Genomic DNA, 23,056 nt, shown 5'->3' on the forward strand with positions numbered 1-23,056 from the left:
TTGCACATTCAAATTATCTGGCCCTCAAAAAACTTTGTATCTTTTGGTCTGAAAAGCATTTTAAAAACTCTTACTACATTCTAATCTGAGTCCTCAAAATTAGTTTTGCTAAGTCAGGTATACGTGTCAAAAATTAGTGCCATACATTTTCAGCTGAAGTACCAGATTCCCCAGACATGGTTTTCAGTTCTTATAGGCCTCTATACTGCTGCATGCTCCATCTCATTAGCAACATTTAATCTGCAAGTGGTATGATCTTCTATTAAAAAAAAAAAATTACATACACTGAAGTTTTTTTTTAAAGCCATTTACATGAGGGACAAAGTCCTGAGATAACTTCTTTCCACAGCAACTTTTCCCTCCTCCGCTTTAAAAGTTGAATACCCTCCCAGATAAATGTGGTCTTTGTTTTTCCCATTTTTCTGTGATTTTTATTATTTTGTACTTACTTGTGATGCTGCAGAATTTACACAGACCTGTAGTTTTGAGACTTCTATCTCCTCCCTCCACCTGCGAGGAAGATACCAGCTAAAATCACTGTCTATACACCATTTTCCCCCCCTTTTCCCTCCAAAATTTTCCAAACAAATGTGAGAGGGAAAAATGTTTAAGATAATGAGTTCAAATTCGGTTTGCTAAATCAAAAAAAAAAAAACCACCTTGGTTCAGTTTGTCATTTAATAAGCATTATCAACACAAATCATGGTCAGAAAGCCTCAGCACTGTAGGGTGTAGTATTTATAACTAAACTGCCTTTAAAAAAAAAAAAAAATCTGTCATCTCTTACCCTTTTCCTTCCACATATTTACCCTCCTCATACTGCTTAGATCTACAGCAGACTATGGCCGCATATGTATTTTTCCACCCAATTTCCTAGACACTGACAAATGTGAACCAAAGAAGAATTTTGCACAATGTTAACTTATCTAAACCACTTATTTCCTCCATTCTCTCCTTTTGCCCATGGCATCCAGTGCTTTTTTTTACCGTCTGCTGTTGTTTTGTTTTGTAGTTCCCCAGCTTCCTGTACATTTGTCTCCTGCTGATCCTACTAGACTGGGCAGGAAGAACTGAATGTCTGTCTCTCCCCATTGCTACACTGCCTCTCAGTTTTTGGTGTTTTATTAATTAAACACATTTGACCATCATTTTGATATATTTTTAAAGGTACTTTTTCTTTCCTTTCTCTAGAAACTTGCTGATTATGGTCACCAATACTTCTGTAAAGCAAGGTCAATCCTGTCCTGCTCTAGTACATGCTTCTGTCAGAATATTAAGGGTACACAACTTAAAAGTCTGTCATGCAACGCATGCAAAAGGAAAATGCATGAGAAAGAAAAAGAGGGTAACATGTACAGATGCCCTTAAATATCATAAAGAAAAAAAAAATAGAAATTTTTTATTGGTTCTGACTTTTTAAAGAGATACCATCATGAGAAAACACCTATCTTGGGGGAAATCTTTGTCTAGATCACTAGCAACACTTTTTCTCACTAATAAAAGTAAAGAAAATTTTAAAATTCAAATTTACTGTTAAGGATCAGCACTTTAGGATTTCTGCATTTCACTCAGCCTGGGGAGTGAGAGTTGCCTGTTGGTTTCACTTTTGTTCTCAGCTAGTTTCACTTTCACACACTGGCAGAATCTTTTATGTTTTCCGTTCAGCAATGTTAAAGACGACATTTACATCTTTAAACAATCCTCATTACACTTTTAATACAAACAATTTGTGTCCTTCTGCTTCCCAGGACACTAAGAAAAAGTAATTTGGGAGCCTAAACATAATGGGCAGCATACTTCTAAAGGAGCAGCTTTCACCTGTCTCATGTTGGGTTGTAGTCTGCTCTTTCTTTCCCTGAGATCAATAGGAAATGTGCCATTCACTTCAGTGATAGCAGGATGAGGCCACTGGGTCTGTAATCTGCAACAAAAGAATGCCATACGCAGACCAATATATTCCTTATAACATACAATGTTTGCCTTTAATTATTTTCCTATGCAAACTCAAGGGGGAAAAAATGGTCCCTGCATTTACCTTTTTGTATGCTTTTAAATTAGCAATAAATACCCTTCTTGACAGAGGCCATACGAAATTAGAGGGCATATGTTCACTTTGGTTTGCATGGGGAAGGAAACACCATGTCTCCCTGCTACGAACTGCAGTAACTCTTTCTCCTCCTCGTGCCAAGCACAATCTATAAAAAGCACTCCAGCCCAGACAGAACCTTGCACCAGGACCTTGTTTAACTAAAGTTTCCAAAGCATACACTTTTATAACCCTCATTTTTTCAGGATAAACCACAATGCTCTAAGCAACTAAACTATCAACAGCAGGACAAAAACTGGCTTGCATTTATTTATTCCAAACTTGTATATTCCCTTTTATATTACCTTCTCTATGGTACAGACTCCAAAACACAGCTGTGAACTCACATACGTCTAGGCAAGCACATATATACACAACGGAATCTTCCTCTAGCTACCAAAGCACTGCAGGTTCTGCCTTTATAGACACAAGGGCTTCTGAGACATTGAAACTTAATGGAAAGACTTAGGTGTTTGTAGGAGCCATGCAACAATCACTTTTCAATGTCTTTCATAGAAATTTTGTGTCCCACAAGCGCACATAGAAATTGTCACTTCATAGAATTTGCTTATAGAAATTACTGTCATGTTTACATGCCAAAAGTTAAATACTAAAAGCTCACATATGCAACTCCTGTGAGAATACTTACATCATAGTTTTATTTACACTACTGTTTATTTCACCATATGAAATGGGAATAAAAGCGTGGAATTGCACATGTGATCATGTACCCATCCACTTCACATTAATGCACTTTTCTATCCCAATAATCTCTGGTAGTCTATATTTGACTTACCAATGTCACATTACACGTCTAGACATGAGCAACTTCCACAGCATGATGTAGGACATATCCTGCTTTCTCTTTTCCTGGATATTACTACACAGAAGAAGAGTAACTTCTCTCTCAAAGAATTTGTCTCTGCCTTCCTTCTCAACCACCACTTCTCTTCTCCTTTGCCCAGAAGACATTCTTTGTGTTTCCAAGGCCAGTTCAACATGAGACTAACACTAAATTTTGAGCATACAAACATACCCCATGTTCAGTGGGGTTATTCACTCATTTAGGTAAACCACACCTTAAGGTGCTTCAGTGCCATACAAAAACAGACCACTATGATCACCTGCATCACAGAAAACTCAGTTTACTGGAAAGCATGATCACAACACCGACTTTCACATATTCACAACACGCTACATTTGCGTCCCCAAGGTATCCACATTCCTCTTAAGTGCCAAAATTCACTCTTTCCTAACAGCAACATCTAAGACTTGTTTGTCCCTAATTTCTTAATGTCCAACCATGCTGTTGATAGAGTGTTTTGGTGGGAGGTGGCTATTACACAGATTTTACATCAGGCTTTCACCCACGGCTGCATCTGCCCCAGTAATAGTATCCTGGGAGAAAGACACTGCTACTGCCAGCTTTCCTTGCATTAGCTTTTAGGGCAAAACCCCTGAATTGTATCCATTTTGTTAATATATGATGAAGCTTACCTTAAGTGAACACTCATGAACCAGTACATATCTATCAATTAATGTTGGTGAAAGCAGAGAAATAATTACAGGGAATACAACGGTCTGTTTCAAAACAGTTCCTTTAAAGGATGTGCTTCATAACTTAGCCTTGTTCTTAAATGATGTTCTTGGTGCACTCATACAAATTATTTCCTTCTGGAGCATTCTGGCCTATATTTTACCTGAATTTTATATAAATATTTGCTGCACATTTTTGTGTTTCTAAAACTAGAATAACCAGATAATTTTAGCTGTGTGATTGCCATTTATCTTTTGTCTTCCAATAATAAAGATATTAAGGCCTCACAGCAAGCATTTCAATGAACCCTTCGAAATAATGTGAGAGTGGCAGAAAGGCCAAAGACAGTTACATGGGAAAGACAATGGAAAGAGGGTTGGTGTTACTTCAAAGATACTTGATTTTATACTAATTTCTGAAGTGCAAAGAAGGGAACTCCCCATGAGGTGCCTTTTCTAGCCATGCCAGCAGTTTTGAAGGGTTCTGTAGTCTCTCCTTGGGGTTCCTAATGGAACCCTCTTCTGACAAGTTCTGCTGCAGTACAAGAGGTTATAACAAGGACAGTCTACTCTCTCCTTTTCCCTTCTGGAAACAAGGAGCAGAGCAACTATTAACAAATACTCGCTTGGGTATTTTTGTCTTGGAAGGCACCAGGAGTAACACCTGGTGCTGTGTAATAGTCACATTATTCATAACCCTTGTAAGTGGAGAGTAACTGTCATGACAGATAGGTTAAACAGAGGAACAGAGATGTGAACAAGTCAAACAGTGTCTGTGACAGGTGAGGAGAGCACAGCCTAGGATCACTGACTTTTCACCTCTCTTTCACTCTAGTTCCGTCTCAAATACACCAGACTTTAGCTGTCTTTACTTTTTCCTGATCTTTAAGCAGTGCCCTGATCCTAACTCAATGGGGCAGTCACATAGGAGAGACCAAGATGAGCACAGCAATAACCAGGCTAGCTCCTGGGGATGGGAATCCATGGAAAGAATCCCAGTAGCGTTGGGACCTCTCCTTTGGCTTGTGAGTGAACAGCATCTTCCTATTTGCACAACAGGGTTATCTCAGAGATATAGTGAATATTACAACACACAGATTGTAAATGCTATCTGGCCCTATTTTAAACAACCAAGGTAACACAGCTTCATAGATTTCCAATAGTCTTTTGCAACTTCAACTAAAAATCAGCTGATCAAGAGATCTAAAACAGTAGACACACAACACTGGGAAAAAATACTTTCATTCTTTCCTTAAAGTAAATATACCAACATCAAAACCTCTTCTATGGCCCATATCCTTTACCAAGAATAATTTTGTTTGTAGAGAAACAAGAGAGAAAGGTGACTGTAACTCAGGTGGTCACAGAGACTTTGCGCTGTTATGGAATTATATAGGTCCTCTGCCACTATCAGCAGACCTTCTCTGCATCCAGGTTAAACAAACCTGCTTTCTGTCACTTTCTAAAACTGGGCTGTTGGGGAATTCATCACTCAATGGGAACTTTGCCTCTGCTAAACAATTGTTTCTCAAACCATGGCTTGCCAAAGGACAACAATATTCACAGTGTTAAAAAAAACAAAGTTTGTCAGCAGGATCTCAGTTTTGAAGCTGGGGACTGAGAAGCTCCTGCAAGTAGGAGCTTCTAGGGTAGCCATTGATCTACCAGCTACCTTGGCTTGCTGTCAGTAAGTGCAGTCTCCCTGAAAAAGTGACTTTTCAGGCAGCAATTACAAAAAATTATCATCAAAAAAGGGAAGAATTCAAGACAATAACAGGGAGAGAGGTGAATCAAAAGGAAATCACAGATTCAGAAAGTTTAATAAACACTGTACTAAAGGACATAATGACATTGCATATAATAGACTGCAAAATAAGGAAGTGCATATACTGCCTGCTAACAAGAAAAGGAACTGCACCACAGGTTACCTCCCTATGAGATTAAAAGAAAGATACATAAAACTTTCCCTGATGATGGGCTGACTGGTAGCAGATTTATCAGACTTGATCAATTCACAGCACATCATTTAGTGACTACCTTTTTGCCACATATCCAGTATCCTTCCACGATTAAAAAGTAGGGCACGATCCTCACAGCCCAAAAGCATTGGTCCTTCTGAATGAGATAGTAGTAGATGAATGGGAAAGAACAACACATCACTCTGCTGGAAAAAGTGCTCAGCATGTCTAAAAATCCTATGGACTTCAACTGTCCCAAAACATATTGTTACCTTTGTACCTTTTGAGTTGTATGCAGATAGCTGATGAGCTTGCTCTATTTCCCTCTGCCATTTTCAAGGGCTTCAGCTATGAAAACAACTTATTGCCAAACAGCCCTTCTGTTTTCCTGTTCTTAGACCAGCTTTGTCTAGGACCAGCTCCCAAGTCCTTTCCCAACTCTTGCTTGGAGAAGATGGTGTGTGATTTCTCCCATAGCAAATCTTAAATAATATATTTTACCCATATTCTACATGTTTGTACATATATTCTACATAGAAATATATTTCTACATTTTCTTTGTAAAAATTATTCTAGGGCACCTAGGCAAATGGCATTCAAATCAGTTAATATTAAGCTTTTTGCAAAGGATAAAAGACCCCTTACTTCTCCCACCCTCTTAACATGCTAAGTGTGAAAAATAACACTCTCAGGTCAACAAAAGTTTGGCTAGAAATTCATAGGATAATGAAGATCAGAAGCCATTTACTAACAGGAGACTGCCAGAACATCCATTTCTATCCTCAGGAGGACCATCCAAAACCATACTATATCTATCCTTAAGAATGCATATTCCCATGGATTGTAAACCAAAATGTGTCCAAATAATCTTGGACATAAAGTATACCCACCCTTTCCTGGGTACCAAGTCAAGTCACTCTCAAATATCAAAACACACTCATTAGCACTAAGCAAGTGGCTTTCCAACAGTGCAGTTATGACCATGACATAACAATTTAAATGGGATTTAGCAAAATTCAGGAGACTTCCATAGAAAGAAAATGCAGGTTTTGGTTTCAGAAATATCACAGGTGTGACTTTGAGCTTTTCCCATTAAAAAAAAATTAAAGTGGTTTATAAAAATCACATCAATGATCCTACAGATTTTAATGAAAAATTAAGCCCTGTCAATCTTTTCCATGGACATTTCTTACTGTCCCATATGATTTTGCAGCACCTCAATATTAATGGTATTTTACAGTATTTGTCTAAATACTGTAGGATTTCTGGTCACAGCTAATAGCAAAATATTCTTCTCCAGCTGCCCAACCATAGTTAAAATAATCAGAAATCAGACAAGGGGACAGAAGAAGAAAAATTTGGCCTGATAGTTATCCACATGACAATAGATTACAGATCTATCTGTAAACAGTGGCTGTGGGCCCAAGTACTTATTCCTGATCAAAGCAGTATGAAGTGGACACTTCATATAGGTTTAAGGTCAGGTATTTCTGCTCAGGTTTTCTGTCTCTCACATGAATGGTATTGAAGCTGGTCTCACTGTGTTTTGTAAAGGGACTCAGCAAGCTGCCAGAGTATAAACTCAAGAAAAAGAGAAGGTTGAGCACATTAATTCAAACTTCACTCTGTTGAACTTCTCAAATAAACTAACCATGGGAAGAACACTGTTAATTGACATGACCTAGCTGAGATTTTTTCCCCACTTTGAACCTTCAGAGCTTGTATGCCATGTAGTTGAAGAATACGACCCATATTTCACTACTATTGTGTATCTTTGTGTGACCAGTGACCTCTGAAATTTCAGAAAATGTATACAGGAAAAATTCTGAATTTTAATTAAATTTGGAAAATGAGACACATGTGGAGCTCCCACAGATGGCAAGCGATTCTGTCAGCATCCACTTGATTTTTACCAGTTGTTAGTTTAAAGCAGCCATTAATATCTTCTTGCTTCATTTTACCCTCCACTCATATGCATAAGGAATAAATACACCAGCAGCTAGGTGACATCATCTATACAGAGTCTGTTCTATATACAATATTTTTTCTTTGGGAAAAAAATAATTTCTCTCTATTCCTAAAGTTTCAGTTTCTTTTAAGCAAGCAGTTAAAATAATCACGATGTCCAAGCTATAAATACAGAATATTGTACACAAAAATTCTGATAAATACAACCCAATTGAAACCAAGTGCACTGTGCAGTAGAATGTAGCCAAATAGTTTTTACCAAAACAGGCCTGACCATAAATTTCTGGAGGTTTTGGGTACCACAGACCTGGAATGGTCCCCCATCCAAGAGCTGGGCTGCTCTGAGGATGGGCAGGCTTGTGTTCCAGCTACGAAGCTTAGCCTGTACCTCCACCTCATCCATATCTCAACTCCAGACTCCATTTCAGGATGGAGTTAGGCTGCAGTACAACAAGTCACTGCTATCACATGAGCCCAATGATCACTGACAAGCTCTTGGCTGGATTTATATAGATCACACAGTCTGTATAATTTCACATCTTCACACCTATGATTCTATATGAATTAAAATTGCGTATCATAGTTCAACAATTTACAAAGAAGTTTGGTGTTAACCCACTTAAATCAGATATTCTTGTATTCTGTCTGCTTTCCTTTTTGTTCCAATTAGATGCCCCTGTGCACATAGCACCATCTCATCTTAAATCCCTCTGTCATGAAATACAGATTTGCTGCATTATTGTAGCAGAACAGTAGTGAAGATGATTTGAATGGCTGCTTTAAATCTTAAAAGCATGAGGCCTGATTGTTTAAATAGCACTCTATATGGTAAGTATTATGACCATTAAAACTAAGAGTTAATAACTAAAATCCCAATTTGCAACTCTTATAAATATTGAGGCAAATTAACTGGATTTTTTTGAGTGAATTAAATTTAATGAATGGTATATTTTAGGTTAAAAAAATTAATGCTAGTAGCAGCATGTCATTATTACCCCAAGAATCTGTCTTATAGAAAGAGAGGATTTGATATGAGTTAGGAAATTACAGAAACACAGAATAGTTTGAATTGGAAGGGACCTTAAATATCAACTAGTTCCAACCCCCTTGCCATGGCAGACGAAATTATACTAATCTGAGTCCTATTTTTGCCCTCTACCAAATTAACCAGGGAGAAAAAGGGAAAGAGAAAACTTAAAGTTAATTAAAGCTATATTAATTAATTCTCATCCTGACAGGATGGATTTTCAGAGACCAGAGAGCAAGCAACTGGGTCTTCTTATTTGAAATACCTTAAAAATAAAAAACGTGGCAAAAAATATTAGTAAATAGAATACAAATCTAGATAACTGTAGCAGAAGAAAAGTATTCAATTTGGAATCTCTAATACAGATATTCCTATGGTTTTAAGATTACAGTCAGAAATGAGGAAACTGCATTCCAAATTTTGCCTTGCCTAATCTTATTCTATTATCGGCTGGAGTTTTCAATGTAGGACCTTGTCTTATATTTACGGTGTCCTACAGAAAAAAAATTAATAACAAATTATTAAATATGAGTTTACGGGAAAAATAATTCATAGCTTAATCTTCATCATTGGAAATTTTAAAATTAATGGATTACATCAAACCATCTTTCACATCTGCTTTATTGTAATGTGAAATACAGAAATATTTGAAAACTTTTTGGGGGAACTTTAACTGGTAATATTTGACCCAAATATTCAAAAATATTTGAAAATATTTTGTAATATTTTGCAACTTTGGCATAATTTCTGGAGAGCAAAAAGATAACCTAATTAATGTCATACTTAATGACAGGAGAACAAAACATTTTCAAAAAGTAACAGAAGTATACACATTTGTGAATTTATTCTGGAGAATTTACTATTCACCTCTAAAATTGTTCATTTAAAAATAAAGAATGAAGCATATCATTAACACATGAATTCCGTTTTCCATCTTTGGCTTACACTATGACTTACAGAGCTCTCTTTCTAATTAATGAAATAGTTAATGACATAATCATATTTAAGCTTGTTAATAAATGTTTAAAATCCCATGATTTCATTGAAGCACATACAATTCACAAATTCAAATTTAAGGTGATATCTCTGTGGAAATTATAGTGAAAGAAATTGAACTTTGTTCCTGACATTTATGTGCTGCCCTACACTGAAGCAACTTTGAGCTCGCTCCCACTTCACTGTACCTACCTTCCATTTAGTTGCTAAAGTCTACCTTATTGTACTGATTATAGCACTAATATGGCCAGAAACAGATGGCCATTGATTTAGATGTTATATGGAAATAATTCTTTTCCTTTGAAAAAAATCACTTTTGTGGTGTTCCTGTCTCCATTGATCAGATATATGCAGTTATTCTTTTCCAAGGTAAACATTTAGGTTTACTTAGTACGTGAAAACATAATTTTTTAATGTAGTTTCAATTAAATTTAAGGAGCTGTCCAGACCTTTGAAAAGCTAAGTTCTGTGGTAGAACTCTCATTATGAATTTTAATGTTATTATTTGAATTTTAATACATTGCCAAAGCAAAAAAGCTGCTTCCCCTCTTAAAAAAATTGCAGCAGAAATTTAGAAACATTTTTATTCAAATATGGGAGGGGTGGGGGGTCATTCGTTTGGTTTTGTTCTTTTAACTCCTTCCCTGCAAGGATTTTAAAACTTCATAAAGTTACTTGTGCAAAATTTCTGTATATTTCCTTCTGTCAGTAATTTCTCTTGGTGTCAAAACAAAACCAATATTTATTCTTTATTTTAAATTCCAAAAACAACAGGAATATTGTGTTTATTATTCTGAAAGCCATAAATGGAAAAAGCTCCAAGAATATTAAGTAGAAACTGAACATAGAGCTTCCAGATACATGATCGATAGGGGACTTTTAACATACAATAATTATTACAGGTACTATTATGTGGATAAAACTTCACGTAGGATATTTATCTAGCTCATTTTTCTATTAAATAAGTCTCAGTTAAATTTACAAACAAAAATGATGTAGCCCTGTCTGCTCAGTCAGTTTAATGAGATATGAACTATCTATAAATAAAAATATTTTATCCTAAAAAAGATTTCTAAATAACCTATAATTTATAGGCAAAAATATATCAAGCCACTTTTAAAGATTTAGAAACATTTTTCAAGTTTTTAAGGAAGATTTGAAACATTCTTTTAATCTCAATTTGTTTTCATTGCTAACTACTTGAGAGACTTAAGAAAGAGCAAACTCCCCATAAGATTCAACAATGCAAATTAATGTTCCTAATAATTGTACCTGTATCTACATCCACATATTTTGTTAATTATTATGTACAGTATTCAATTTGAAAAAAGGCTGAATTCTAGCTGCAGTCAGTTATAAGATAATATTATAACTTTCAAAAAGCTTCTCACATAAAGTAACTTTAAAAAAATTGTTCAAATAATTTCCTATTACTAATTTCAAAGTAAAAAATCAGCTTCAAGAGAAGGAGTATTTGTGAATTATGATCGAATTTACTTTTTTTTTTCTGCTTCTCTATAGAAAAATCAATAACAATTTTTGAAAGAGGAAAAAACATAACATTTTAATAGAAATATATTCAGTAAGGATGAGTAACAATTCTAACAATTTTGTCTTTAAGTCATATGAATTAGTATGATATAAAGGAATTCATGGGATAGTGATGAACCTCAAACTGACTTATGCTTACTGTTTGCCCTTATCAAAGTATTTTCTTTGTGTACAAACTGTAAGTTTTAATCCTACCAATTATCCTTCTTCAAAGGTTGTCTCTGCCTACTATTTAAACAATGTATTTACTAAACTACAAATTTAAACTGACAAACACAAATATTTTTTTTTAATGCCTGAAAGACCAAATTTGTATATTTTGTTAAAAGAAGTTCTTTTTTGATGCAAAGACATCTCTATTTTATTTTCTAATGCTAACATTAAAATGTCTGTTCTTAGGTAACTAGGTATTAGATTCAGCAGCCAGATTTAATTGTTTTAATTGTCAAAACTTATTTCTACCTTTATTCTGCAAGGGCAGGGCTTTATTTCTTTTGCATCCTGTACATGTTAATGGAGAATCTAAAACATCTAAGTCCTATAAACCACTTAAAACAGTAGATAAATAAGACTGAATACTTTTTATTAAATTATCAGCTGATAGGCTACCAATAGCTACCTCCCAAAAGCTTTTTTTTAAAAGTATTTGCTAGTCCTTGTTTGCTTAGATTTTAATCTAACATTTTTGTTACTTTGATTTTAAAGAAACAGTGAGGTTTTATTATTTATCAGAATACTGAAGAGTTAATAAATTCTATTTTAAAAACTGACATGAAATTCAGCTCCCTTTGAAGGCAAATGGAATTTTACCACTCATTTCAGGAGAGCAGGATCAGTCCAGAAGAATTTAAAATCCAATTGTCTTCTAACTTTTACCATATGAATTCAGTAGCAACTGGGTATGCTTACTCTTTGGACACATTTGATAATTTAAATCTTTTTTATTACTGTTAGGAAATAAGTCCAGCAAAAGGGAAAAAAAAAAAAAATTAGCTGGCATTTTGGCTAAAGTATACAACATTCCCACTTCAGCTTTTTCATCTGTATATTAAGGTATAAAACACTGCTCTAAATAGATTTCACAAATACTTGTCTTTATATCTATATTGGATAACTGAGCTTATTTTGTTTTATATTTAGCTGCATGCTACGTAGTACTTTGGCTATTATGAGTCTAACTTCCCAGAATATAAGAAAATATCTTCCCTGAAAATTCTTTCTGAACTGGATGCCATTTAGTATAAATATTCACTTTTAAAAAAAGCTGCCCACTAAAATTATTTGGCTGGTGCCTGCAGTTCTAAAGTGTTTTCCCTAACTTTTAATCTTTTCTAATTTTTAATTTCCTTCAAGTCCAAATTCTAGACAATTAAGAGGACCTGTCTCTGTATGTCAATATTTCACAATATGTAATATTTTCAAATAAAAGCTATATAAAGCTCAAGCCTTTGTTTTTTCCCTGAAAGAAGTAATTTCAGGCAATACATTTAAAGGCAGTAGGTATTGTGCCTAAATTAACTATGGAGGTCAAGAGACCTGTATGAAATTTCTCTTAATATGAAAATATGGATTTATGATTCTGTGAAAATAATGTTTGTGGTAGACAGCATGTTATCAAAGCAGCTTTGAAAGCTTATATAGTTACCTTCTCTGAATGTTCTGGCTACTTCTGGTCCTCCCTCATCTGGAAGAAAAAGCTGGTTTCAAAGTTAAATTTGCAAATTATTGTTACAAATCAAATATTCAATTTCTTTACTTTAAAAACTCTAGTACTGTGCAAAATTTTGCTTATTTATTTAGAGATTCAAGCTGCTTGTCCTGGAGATTTTAATTTTTGTGGAACTGATTATAGCAGATCCCAAATATCCAAGAAAAGAAACTCAAACAAAACTACAGCTAAAGGCTTTTTAACTTGTTTTTTAATTCTTTTGGAATACTTAATGTTGTTTGATGTATAATGCATTTGGAAACATGCAATTAAAAGTTTTAACTTTTACTTTTGATTTACTGCTTTCAAAACTTAGCTCTAAAAGCCAGGTACCATAAGAGGAAGCACTGCAGCATTATCAGTTGGAGATTTTGCTGGGGCCATATTATGTTAACCTGCACTCCTAGGAATAATTCTGATCCACAGAAAAGTTCCTATTGAGTTCCTTGCTATTATTTTCATGAATATGCATGAATATTCACTATTTAGCCTCCAAATAGACAGCAGAAATTCCTTACTTTTTCCAGCAAGGAACAGAAAGCATTTTTAGTTCTGATGTTGATCAAAGCTATTTTACAGGACAAAACTTTTTTGGAACTAATTGTGTCAATCTAGGTCCCAGGATTTATAAACTTCTTCAGGAAGCAGTGCAATTTAGTCTCATGTAAAATTTCCTCTGAACCCAAGCAGAGTGTGGTGCAGAGACAGAGCAGGACGCTCACGAGCCTCCAGGCCAGTGCGGACCCAGGTACACAGGTCCTCCATGCTCAGGACCCAGGGCACCAGTAACAGCTGGGATGAAAGCTGGCTTCCAATCCACAAACCTACAGGTGTCAAACAGTGAGGGCAATGGAAAGGCATGGGAGGTTGCTCAAGATCAGGCCTTTGTGATGCATGCTTTTGCTAGTATACAGTTGAAAAAATTAGTAGTTCTATCTGTTTTACCTGTGCCTTGATGCCTCTGGTCTATTTGCTGTGAAGTCATAGGCTTCACCTCTCCCCCCACAAAGAAGCAAGCTGGCAAGAAATTTTCCAGCAAACACAGAAAGTGTGACCCAGGAGTGGAAAGGGAGAATTGGTGAAAAGTCGTTTATATTATCTAAATCCAGGAGTTAAATCAGGATGGTCTGTTAAAGAGTTACCAAATCAACCAGCAAAGCTCTCCACCGATAGTTCTTTGAATTGCTGGAGTTGAAGCAAGTCTTTGAGAAGGTGCTGGGCAGGAAAGGGTTAATGTATTTTTTGGAACTGAGTGACACTGATGGCTCTATTTGTGGTGACAAAGAGAGTTATGGGTCTGATCCAAGGAAATCGTGAGCACTTTAAGCCGAGCAAGAGCCTGAAACTACACAAGGCACAGCAGACTACACCTTGTGTCGTTTTGAAAAACTGTTGCCAAAAATAAAGCTTTGATAACTTTTCCATTCAGAATTACCCTTTTTCGGGCCAAAAACTGTCTCACTAAATTAAAACAGAATATCTAAAATTTCAGTCTAGATGTGTAACAAAGTTTTATTTAAAGAAGATGTGAAACTATTTAGAATGTAATTTGTAAGTTGTCCTATTTAAAACTTCGAAAAGAATTTAAAAATGCATTACTGATAAATACAAATTAGGGCTATTGAGACAATTTTGAACATTTCCTTAATTGTAAAAAAGGCAAGTTCAAGTTCAGAGCCCATTAATCATTGGTAAAGACAAATATTTAAACTAGAAAAAGTGCTTTTATACAGATAACGTATCTATTACAAGGTATGAAAAGAGTTAGTCCACTTTAAAAAAGTACCTGCTCCACAAGTATTATGAGCCATGGAGTTGCTGATTTTACCCTTTATTAGCCTTTTCACAGTAGATAATGATACTTTAGTGTTTTCCTAGAAAAACTGCCCACCACATCCCACCCCCCTCACCCCCCCACTTCCAAAGGGTTAACCAGATTTTAAGCCCAGATTTTTTTTAAAAAAAAAAAAAAGGTCTATAACTGAACTGGAATCTAATGGTCACAGTTCAGTTGCCAGTGGCAGGGGTCTTTTGTGTAGCTCTCCCACTGACTGCACAGTCTCAGGTATCTTGTCTTTGCTGTGCTCTTACACCCTCAGCTGCACAACCCTACTATGAAAAGGACCAGCCCGAGGGGCCAGATGGGTAAGCAGGGACTAAGAGCTATCTTCTGAGAAGTTAAAATACTCTGCATTAAGCAGAAAATAACATTTTTATTATACTTTTTTCACCTAAGAAAACAGCCATAAACCAGTTTTCAAAAACCACAACTGAACCCTTAATGCATGCATGACTTGTGAAACGTCTTCATGGGGTCTGATCACAAAAGCCGCTTGGGGTATGGTCTGATGAAATCCCCTGAGGTCAGCAAGTGTTCAGTGATTAGCCCCCAGTGGTGTTAACTCTTTACAGCAGGTTTATGGCACACACCTTCCAGAGAAGTGACTGCAAAACACTTCCCATTCCTAGCACATACATTCAGTTCCCTACATATAAATGTACTCTGTGAAACTGGAGTTGGGTGGTACACAGCACTGACCCGTGGCAGAAAACTTCCAAACATTTTGAGGGGAAAGATCTCCACATTTTACTGACAAACTAAAGCCAAAGCTACTGATGCAAACATCTGCAGCTGCAATGATTTTAGCAATTTCTCTCATGTATGCCAGTAAGAATTCAGATCCACTGCATGTACTTCTATCAGTGAAATGCTGGCAAACTACCTGTATGAGTTACAGAGAGTGGGACCTCAGTCTGCCTGGGAAAGCATCATGACCTCCATTAGGACTGGAGCACAGAGATCTGCAATAAGCACTATGAGAGGCAGTAAGATGTACCTTGATTTTCAGATTTTGGGGGCTGAAATGTGGCTTTAAAACATTTAAACTTTAGTTTAAATAACTGTTTAAAACGTTATCACCTAACACTGTGAAGTCACTCTTTGCCAAGGGCCAACACACCACCTACACAGAGCCGCAGTCCAAGCCAGTAGAATGTTGTCTGTCTGCACTTTGCAGAACAATCAGTTTTCCCCTGGTTACAATGAACTACAGATGTATGCAAAATCTTGTCAAAGTTTGGGGTTTTTTTTACATTTCTGCATTCAGACATCTTCAACTTAGCTCAAATAGTTTTCTTCATACACACTCCCTCCTTCAAAAAAAATTTTGCAGTACAGTATATTTTCTCCACTTTTTTTTTGTATTAGGAAGGAGAAGATTTTACTAGCAGAAATTTTTCATATTCTTTACTTTTTAGTCAGCATCTTGATACTAGTGTTTGAGGAAATGCTTAGCTGCCGAATTACATGCAATTTAGGTATTTATTTATAGAAGCTGAATCACAAAACCTGCACTTTCCCCCTTTCTAGCAGAATTCTGCCAGAGCCAGCCCCTCTGAATCCCCCCAAAACTCTAACAACTTCACTGGTTGCAGGTGAACCTCACTTTGCATCTGTTGTTAAGGAGGTGGGGAGGAAGCATGACAATGTCTTGTCATTAAAGTTATACAGAGAAGACCTGCTTACCTCAGTGTTAGTCCCCACTGATGAAAGTGTCTCCCCAGCCAGCACGTGGTTTTCTCTCTCATGGTAAAACAGAACCTATTTTTTAAAATGGATCCGAGAGGTATTCTTACACTGCTTTTTTTTCAAAAGCAGTGCTAAGGTTAAGTATTTTGATTAAAGTATATGTTTTAAATAGGTTCCTTACCTTTGTTACCACTAGCACACAGAACTGCTAAAGGGAGCAGTTTTTACAAATTCACTTGCATCTCACAGCCTGGAGTATCTGTGTGTTGGTGTACTTTGGTCACGTTGAACAGTGAAGCTGGACTGGCCAGCTTACTCTTCTGCCTCCTTGAGTTCCCAGGCTCCACGCAGCCCAGGGCAGCAAACTCCAAGTCACTAAAATGGCCTTCTGATACTACTTTTTACAAATCATTGAAACAATTCTAACTAATCTTCATTGCAAATGTAAAAAATAATCTGTTTTAATCAAGGTAGTTGGACCTACTTCTAAACATTTTGTTGTTTATCATTATCTATTTCACCCTGTTTGTTCTTATCAAATGTCCCTTCCAAATATTAACAAGTGCTAAGACTACAGTGAGATGTGGCCCTATGGATTTTAATGCACATGTTGGAAACACTGCAAACCAGGTAAGTTCAAAAAGAAAAAATGGCCTTCTTTGGCAGAGACTATGTCAAGTGAGCTAAACACCAAAATACTGTTCAGTCTGAAAGAAAAACATATTTCCTACTGCATTTAGGAGATACAAGTTAAGGCTGTGTTATTCTAAATGGGATAAAAGGGTTTCAAAGAGAAAGACATTCCTTCCTCTTTTCTGTCAGTTTAAGTCTTGAATGATTCCAGTGAAGTGACTGAGGTTACTTAGTCTTTATATCTCTGTAACTGAAGGTCGCTTACCAATACATCTCCTGGATAGTTTAATTGACAGACACGTCTTCTACTATTTGGTTCAACGTTTCTGTACCTCTGCTGTAGCCAAAAATATATTAATTGGGAACTAACACCTCCAAATTGGTCAAAGTCCTTCTGTCCCAGAAAGCAATGAATAGCTATATCAATGATTCACCCTGTCCTTCCAACAAATATTGATAATCATCTCCTTCCCAGCTCCCCAGATAGATACAGTGGATGGGATCTTCTGTGTTGATGGGTAAAGCCTTCCTGTTTTAGACAACCTTGCTATATAAACCCTTTCATTAAACAATCAAAATCCACAGCTAATTTGCTTGCCTGTTTCCACCACTCCCATGAGAAAACTTTTCCAGAAGTCTACACCTGTATTGGCTAAAGCCCTCCCCTAATTTTGAGCTTCTATATTAGGGTCACAAATTGAAAGTACAAAATTAGGAAAAAAAATCAATAAAATCTCCAAAATAAAGCTGTACCCTTCTGTCTCAGGACATTATTAATGGGCGACTAAGTAAAATTATGTTGTAAGGAATGACTGCAAAAATGCCCCTTGCTCCAGCATGTATTTCCTACTTCGATGTTTTCCAAGCCATACTGACATCATTTACCTGGAGTCCTGCCTAGACTGACGCATGCAGTTTCTACTGTCATCAGTGAGAATTCCCATCGTGTATCAGGGCCTCTGTACAGCCTTGTACTTCTGAGACTGCCAGTATGGCACAGTCAGGGTACCACTGGCAGTATGGGCACACTTTTCGTTGCCTGGTATGTGCCAGAACTCTCTTCTGACTCTAGAGCTGGGATGCTTAGGGACGGGACTCAAAGAGGGGACAAATCTCCAAACATCTGCACTGTAGATGACATGTTGATACCACTGCAGAGTTACTCTTAGAAGAGGAGGAGGAAATCTGGTATTGAACAAACTGAACAAATGTATTGGGGTGCTCCAAAACAACAGACAGCATTGGAACTTTCTCCAAGTAATAGCTATCTCTCACATAGCCAGTAATGCTCTTTTCTTATAAAATTCCTTGGATATATCTAGGCCTCACTGCAGAAATTCAAAGGCATTGGTATGAACACCAGGATAAATGGGAAGAAAAAGGTGCTGGTGTGGCCTTGCACTCTATTGTTTTCTACACACAGAAAAGTAGTATGGCTCTTTGAGGTGATGGTAGGAAATGTTTAAGCCTTGATCCATTTCAATCAATTAGGTAAATGTATCTATCTCTTGCTATACCAACTAGAATATACAAACCTTTCTGACATAGATCAGGGACATCAGTGACAAGGAACAAGACATACCATTCAGAAATCAGATATTTAATGGCCACTAATCCTATCATAATAGTTACAAAATAATGTAATGATGAGCCTGAGTAAACAAAATATATGAACAAAAATGGCAAGGAAAAAAATGCAATTAGAGTCTTGGGCTTGATCCAACTCCCTTTTGCTGTGGGAGTTCTGATAGACTATTACCCCTATGTAATTAGAGGTTTAGGCTTAATCCAGTTCCCATTTCCTTTGTGGGAATTGGGATAGGCCCCTATGCCCTAATTTTCTGCTGTCTTGGCCCTTGTATATACAGCTCTGTATAAGCACCTGTTTCACCATGCTGGTACTCTGTACCATATTAGGAATGATGTTTCAAGACTCAGGTAAGAGAATAGTGCAAAATAGAGCATCAATACCTCTTTTGCACTAACTTTGCATGGACCTAAATTATTAAATGAAGCAATAAAAATTCAAGTCTTTATTTTTATTCAAGATGCTGGAGACTGAAATACTTTTATTTCTGTTACCATTAAAAAAAAATTCCTGGTTCTTTGGAAAACTATGTGAAATGCTCCCACTTCAGGAAGATTACTTCACTTAACAAATTAAGTAGACAGAAAAACTGATGAGTATAATCTCTCACTTTGGCTCACCAGACAGCTCAAAGTGCCTCTAAAACACTTACTAGGGATGCAATTTCCAAACTTGGCATCAAAAATCTAAAGGTTTGTATTTCTAAGCATAAGGCAAAAGCAAACAAAAAAAACCTCTCAAAACCAATCTTGGCCATATTCTGCACTCCCCTAAGAAAAAAAGGTCAGGTTTCTCATAGTGCTGTAATTTTGTTTGGGTTTTTGGGGGGGGGTTTGTTGTTGCTGTTGTTGTTTTTGTTTGATTGGTTGGTTTTTGGGGGGGTTTTTTTGTGAATGAGAGAAAATAGAATCAATTTTGTGCAAGAATATGGACATTATTATCTTGATAAATTAAAATACCTTTCATGTTGGCAATCATTACTAACCCTGATGTTGTCATAAGCACTCAGTAGTCAGCATTCTGTACACTAAGAATATGTTAAATATCTGCAAACTAGTAAAAGCAAACTTCCCTCATATACACCCTTCTGCACAGAGTTATTCACCTCTCCAGATCAGACCAAAGCAGGTTAACCATGTCTTCATGAATGCATGCATACACAGATCATGGACAAGCACAGCTCCTGACTCGTACATGTAGAACTCAAATGAACTCAAACATGTGCCTTGGCAAACACAGCTAAATGGATATGGTTATGACTCACACTGCCTTGGAAGAACTGGTAAAATGGATTGTATGTATGTCCAGACAGACGCACAGAAAAATAAATGCAAAACACTTCATCAACACGCAGACACACATGGAGAGGACACACAGTTATACTCAGACAGCATATACATTATGAAGGCATTTGCATCCTGGCTACATAACCCCCTATTACTGTCTCTCTGCCCAAATCAGCCTGGAAATTTATCTGAGCTTGAACATCTTTTTTTTCTTTTTTTTCATAGAGAGACCATGTGCACATGTTTCAAAGCTAGTGACTACACTAAATGCATGCACACTTTAGTGTGTACATACCAATACTCACACATATTCCAGAGAGAAATCCCTATTTTCCAGAAATAAAATCAGCTCTTTTCCCCTGCCAGGCTCTTTCTCTTTATAAGCTGCTGATGTCTTTCAGCAGTAAGTGGGAAGGGAGAAGCAAAAATATCAGCTATTAAATAATAACTACTTGGATTACATTTATAAAGATCATTTATCCCCACTTTACTTCTTGAAGTTTTATTTCAAAGTATGGCTTTCCATCTACAGCCTTGTCATGAAAGATCTGACTTTGAAATCTAAGCATGGAAGAGCAGAAATAATGAATCCTTTGGTTAGTACACATAAATTTGAGCTAAAGGAACTGTGCTGATGCCTTTCCTCTTGTTACTGATTCAGTGCCATACGTGCATATATCCCAATACAGGTAAAAATATTAAAAAACATTGGTTCCTGAGAAGCTAATATTCTAAATTAAACTAATCCCAAACATACCTTAGGGAGCATGAAGAAAAGGCAGGAATAAAGTAGGGATGCTTGAGCAGCGCAAGGGTGTTCTACAGAAGACAGCCAGTGGTTGCTGTTTGGTTCCACATAGTCCTCACCATTTTATTTTATCATCCTTTTCAATCTGTTATCATGGACATTTCACTGGTAGATCTCCTCTGAAAGGACTTGCAGAAGAAATCTGTTCTGAGGAATCTGCAGAAAAAGACAGTACCTGAATAGCAACATTAACTGAGAGTTGGTGTAATAATTTTGTGAATAGAGGCATCCAGGAGTCAGTGCGGAGATGAGGAGAATGAAAGGAGAGGACAAAGCAAGGAAAACAAGTTAGAGGAGCTAAGTTAAATTCTTTGCAAAGCGAGACTTATGGTGAAGATTGAGGTTATCAATGCCTTTTCTCCTCATGATGGTATAGAGGTCACATCAACATATTTTTCTCCGCAAGACATTGGAGCACTTATTGAAGGTCTCCTATGAAAAGTCTTTGTAATAGAAGACTGGTACCACTGGGGAGGTTATAAGCATTGCTGACCTTCTTATAATTACTAGTCAACACTCCAGCTGTTGTGGACGCTACTGGACAACCACAGTTAGTCTCACTGTAGTAGGACTGTACAGTCCCACAACAACTGGCTGCTTCTGCTCCAAAGGTAAACTGAAGGATAAGCCCAGACAGAGAAAGAGCTTGACAGGTGTAGTAATGGCACTCAGTTTTGACAATAGGTATGAACTCAGGGCTCACCACGTGTTATTGACAAAGCCACATCATAGAACTCTTTGAAGGTTTCTCATTTATTAAACAGGGAAAAAAGTTTTAGGTTTTTGTTGGAGCCTTTTTCTTACTTTTTTTTTTCTTCCCCATTTAAATGGGATTATTCCTCAATTAACCTTGGTAAAATGTTTGGGGATCTCCAAGCTAGCAGCACTACATAAGTAACAAGAAACAGTCAGCAGGAGCTATAGTATTTAAAAAGACAAATGCCCACACACATTTCACTGTCTAGCTCACAGTTTATACTAGTAAGTCTGTGTACTGGTCTGGGCTGGTACTCAGAGCTGTCAGTTAGTATCATTAGTCAATATAGATATATACTGTCCTATATTAGTCAATATAGATGTATATTGTCCTCTCAGATGTATAAGTCAAGTTTCTTCTAACTCCCTTTATCACTGGTTATTAAAACCTGGTGCTTAAAGGAAATTACTTGTGAAAGCAGACAAGTTTTAGGGATTTCAATGATAAATCAACATTTTAATTGTATGTATGGATATTAAAAATAGATATACATGTGTAAATAAAAAGAAAAACTTAGTGGATCATACTGACTGTCAACGAAGAAGGTTGTTGATAGCTTTTAAAATTTTAATAGAGCTTTTAAATATTAGCCTTTTCCAGCAGGATGCACTTGTGAGATGTACTGTCTGATACGCCCTTGGCCAGAATTATCCTTACACACATTGTGCAGTTCACACACATTATGCAGTGTGCTGTAAGCTGATTATTTTCTTGGCTGCAGCCCACCCTCTAAGCCTGGGCATTTCAGAGGAGAAGGAATTCCTGTACATACGTCATTTGCAAAGCACCACAAGATCCTCTGGGTTGAATGTACACTGATAGCTGTACACAAAAGGAGATACAAATAATAGAAGTGTTTTATTTCTGTAGCATTTGATTGGCTAAAAAGGGCTAATCTCAGAGAATTTAGTCTTCTTGAGCTGTGAAATAATTCCATGTATGTATGTGTGGTAGTACATGTTACAACACTTCCACAGTGTAAGTTTTGCTGTTGGAACTCCCTCACAAAATTTCTAGGTAAAATTATAAAGAAGATATATGGTGGAACAGACTGTAAAGCATAATTCTCACACTGCTTGGTTTGGGGAGTCTTTGAAATACCCTGGAGAAAACAGGGAGACATCTGCGTAGGATGTTCTCAGGAAGGGTTCAGCACAATCCTAGGGAATCACTGAAGATGCAAAGAGTTTTTCATTCTTGGTCATTGCATTTAAAAAACAGATGAGCTAAGCAAGTCAAGGAATTACATTTCTGTTAAAACTGAAATCTTTCTAAGGTCCCTAAATTGTAGTTATATATTTTTGATGCTTCTTGAAGATATGTACATGCTCCTAATTTCAATCCTACTAACTTAGCAGTAAGGAAATTTGCATCAATATCTTCCTGTCTCGGTAATTTAATTCCCCTTTTAAAAATAAATTCAAATTAGCAACAATAAAAGAAAACACAAAAACTCCATTGAACTCAAGTAGTTACCATAAACAACTCCCCCAAACCAATCAGACACTGTGCAAAGTCATTGTTTGTTGAGGAAAGAAATCCTGAGAAAGGGGACCAGCCCCTGTTCTCACAAAAACCTATACTCTAAATCCCAGTGCCTGAAAGAAGAATGGGGGCAGAAGAAG

At 36.6% G+C, this 23,056-nt stretch overlaps 1 protein-coding gene across 3 annotated transcripts in view; it reads right to left on the bottom strand.

Moving 5' to 3' along the window:
- Positions 1-449: 449 nt before the first annotated feature.
- Positions 450-23,056, bottom strand: part of LOC125326937 (translation initiation factor IF-2-like) — a 44,994-nt gene continuing 22,387 nt past the window's right edge. Inside the window, exons 3-5 of one of the 3 annotated variants that reach the window (XM_048305627.1) lie at positions 20,624-20,830; positions 12,768-12,806; positions 452-510 (exon numbers count right to left, since the gene is read on the bottom strand). In XM_048305627.1, coding sequence (XP_048161584.1) covers positions 20,766-20,830 — 65 coding nt within the window. In that variant the 3' untranslated portion in view covers positions 452-510; positions 12,768-12,806; positions 20,624-20,765. Of the gene's footprint in view, positions 511-12,767; positions 12,820-20,623; positions 20,831-23,056 lie in introns of all 3 variants that reach the window. The other 2 variants (XM_048305628.1, XM_048305626.1) reach the window with 2 other exon arrangements.

Source organism: Corvus hawaiiensis, chromosome 6 (genome assembly GCF_020740725.1).
Source record: "Corvus hawaiiensis isolate bCorHaw1 chromosome 6, bCorHaw1.pri.cur, whole genome shotgun sequence".
In the NCBI taxonomy this organism is placed as follows: domain Eukaryota; kingdom Metazoa; phylum Chordata; class Aves; order Passeriformes; family Corvidae; genus Corvus; species Corvus hawaiiensis.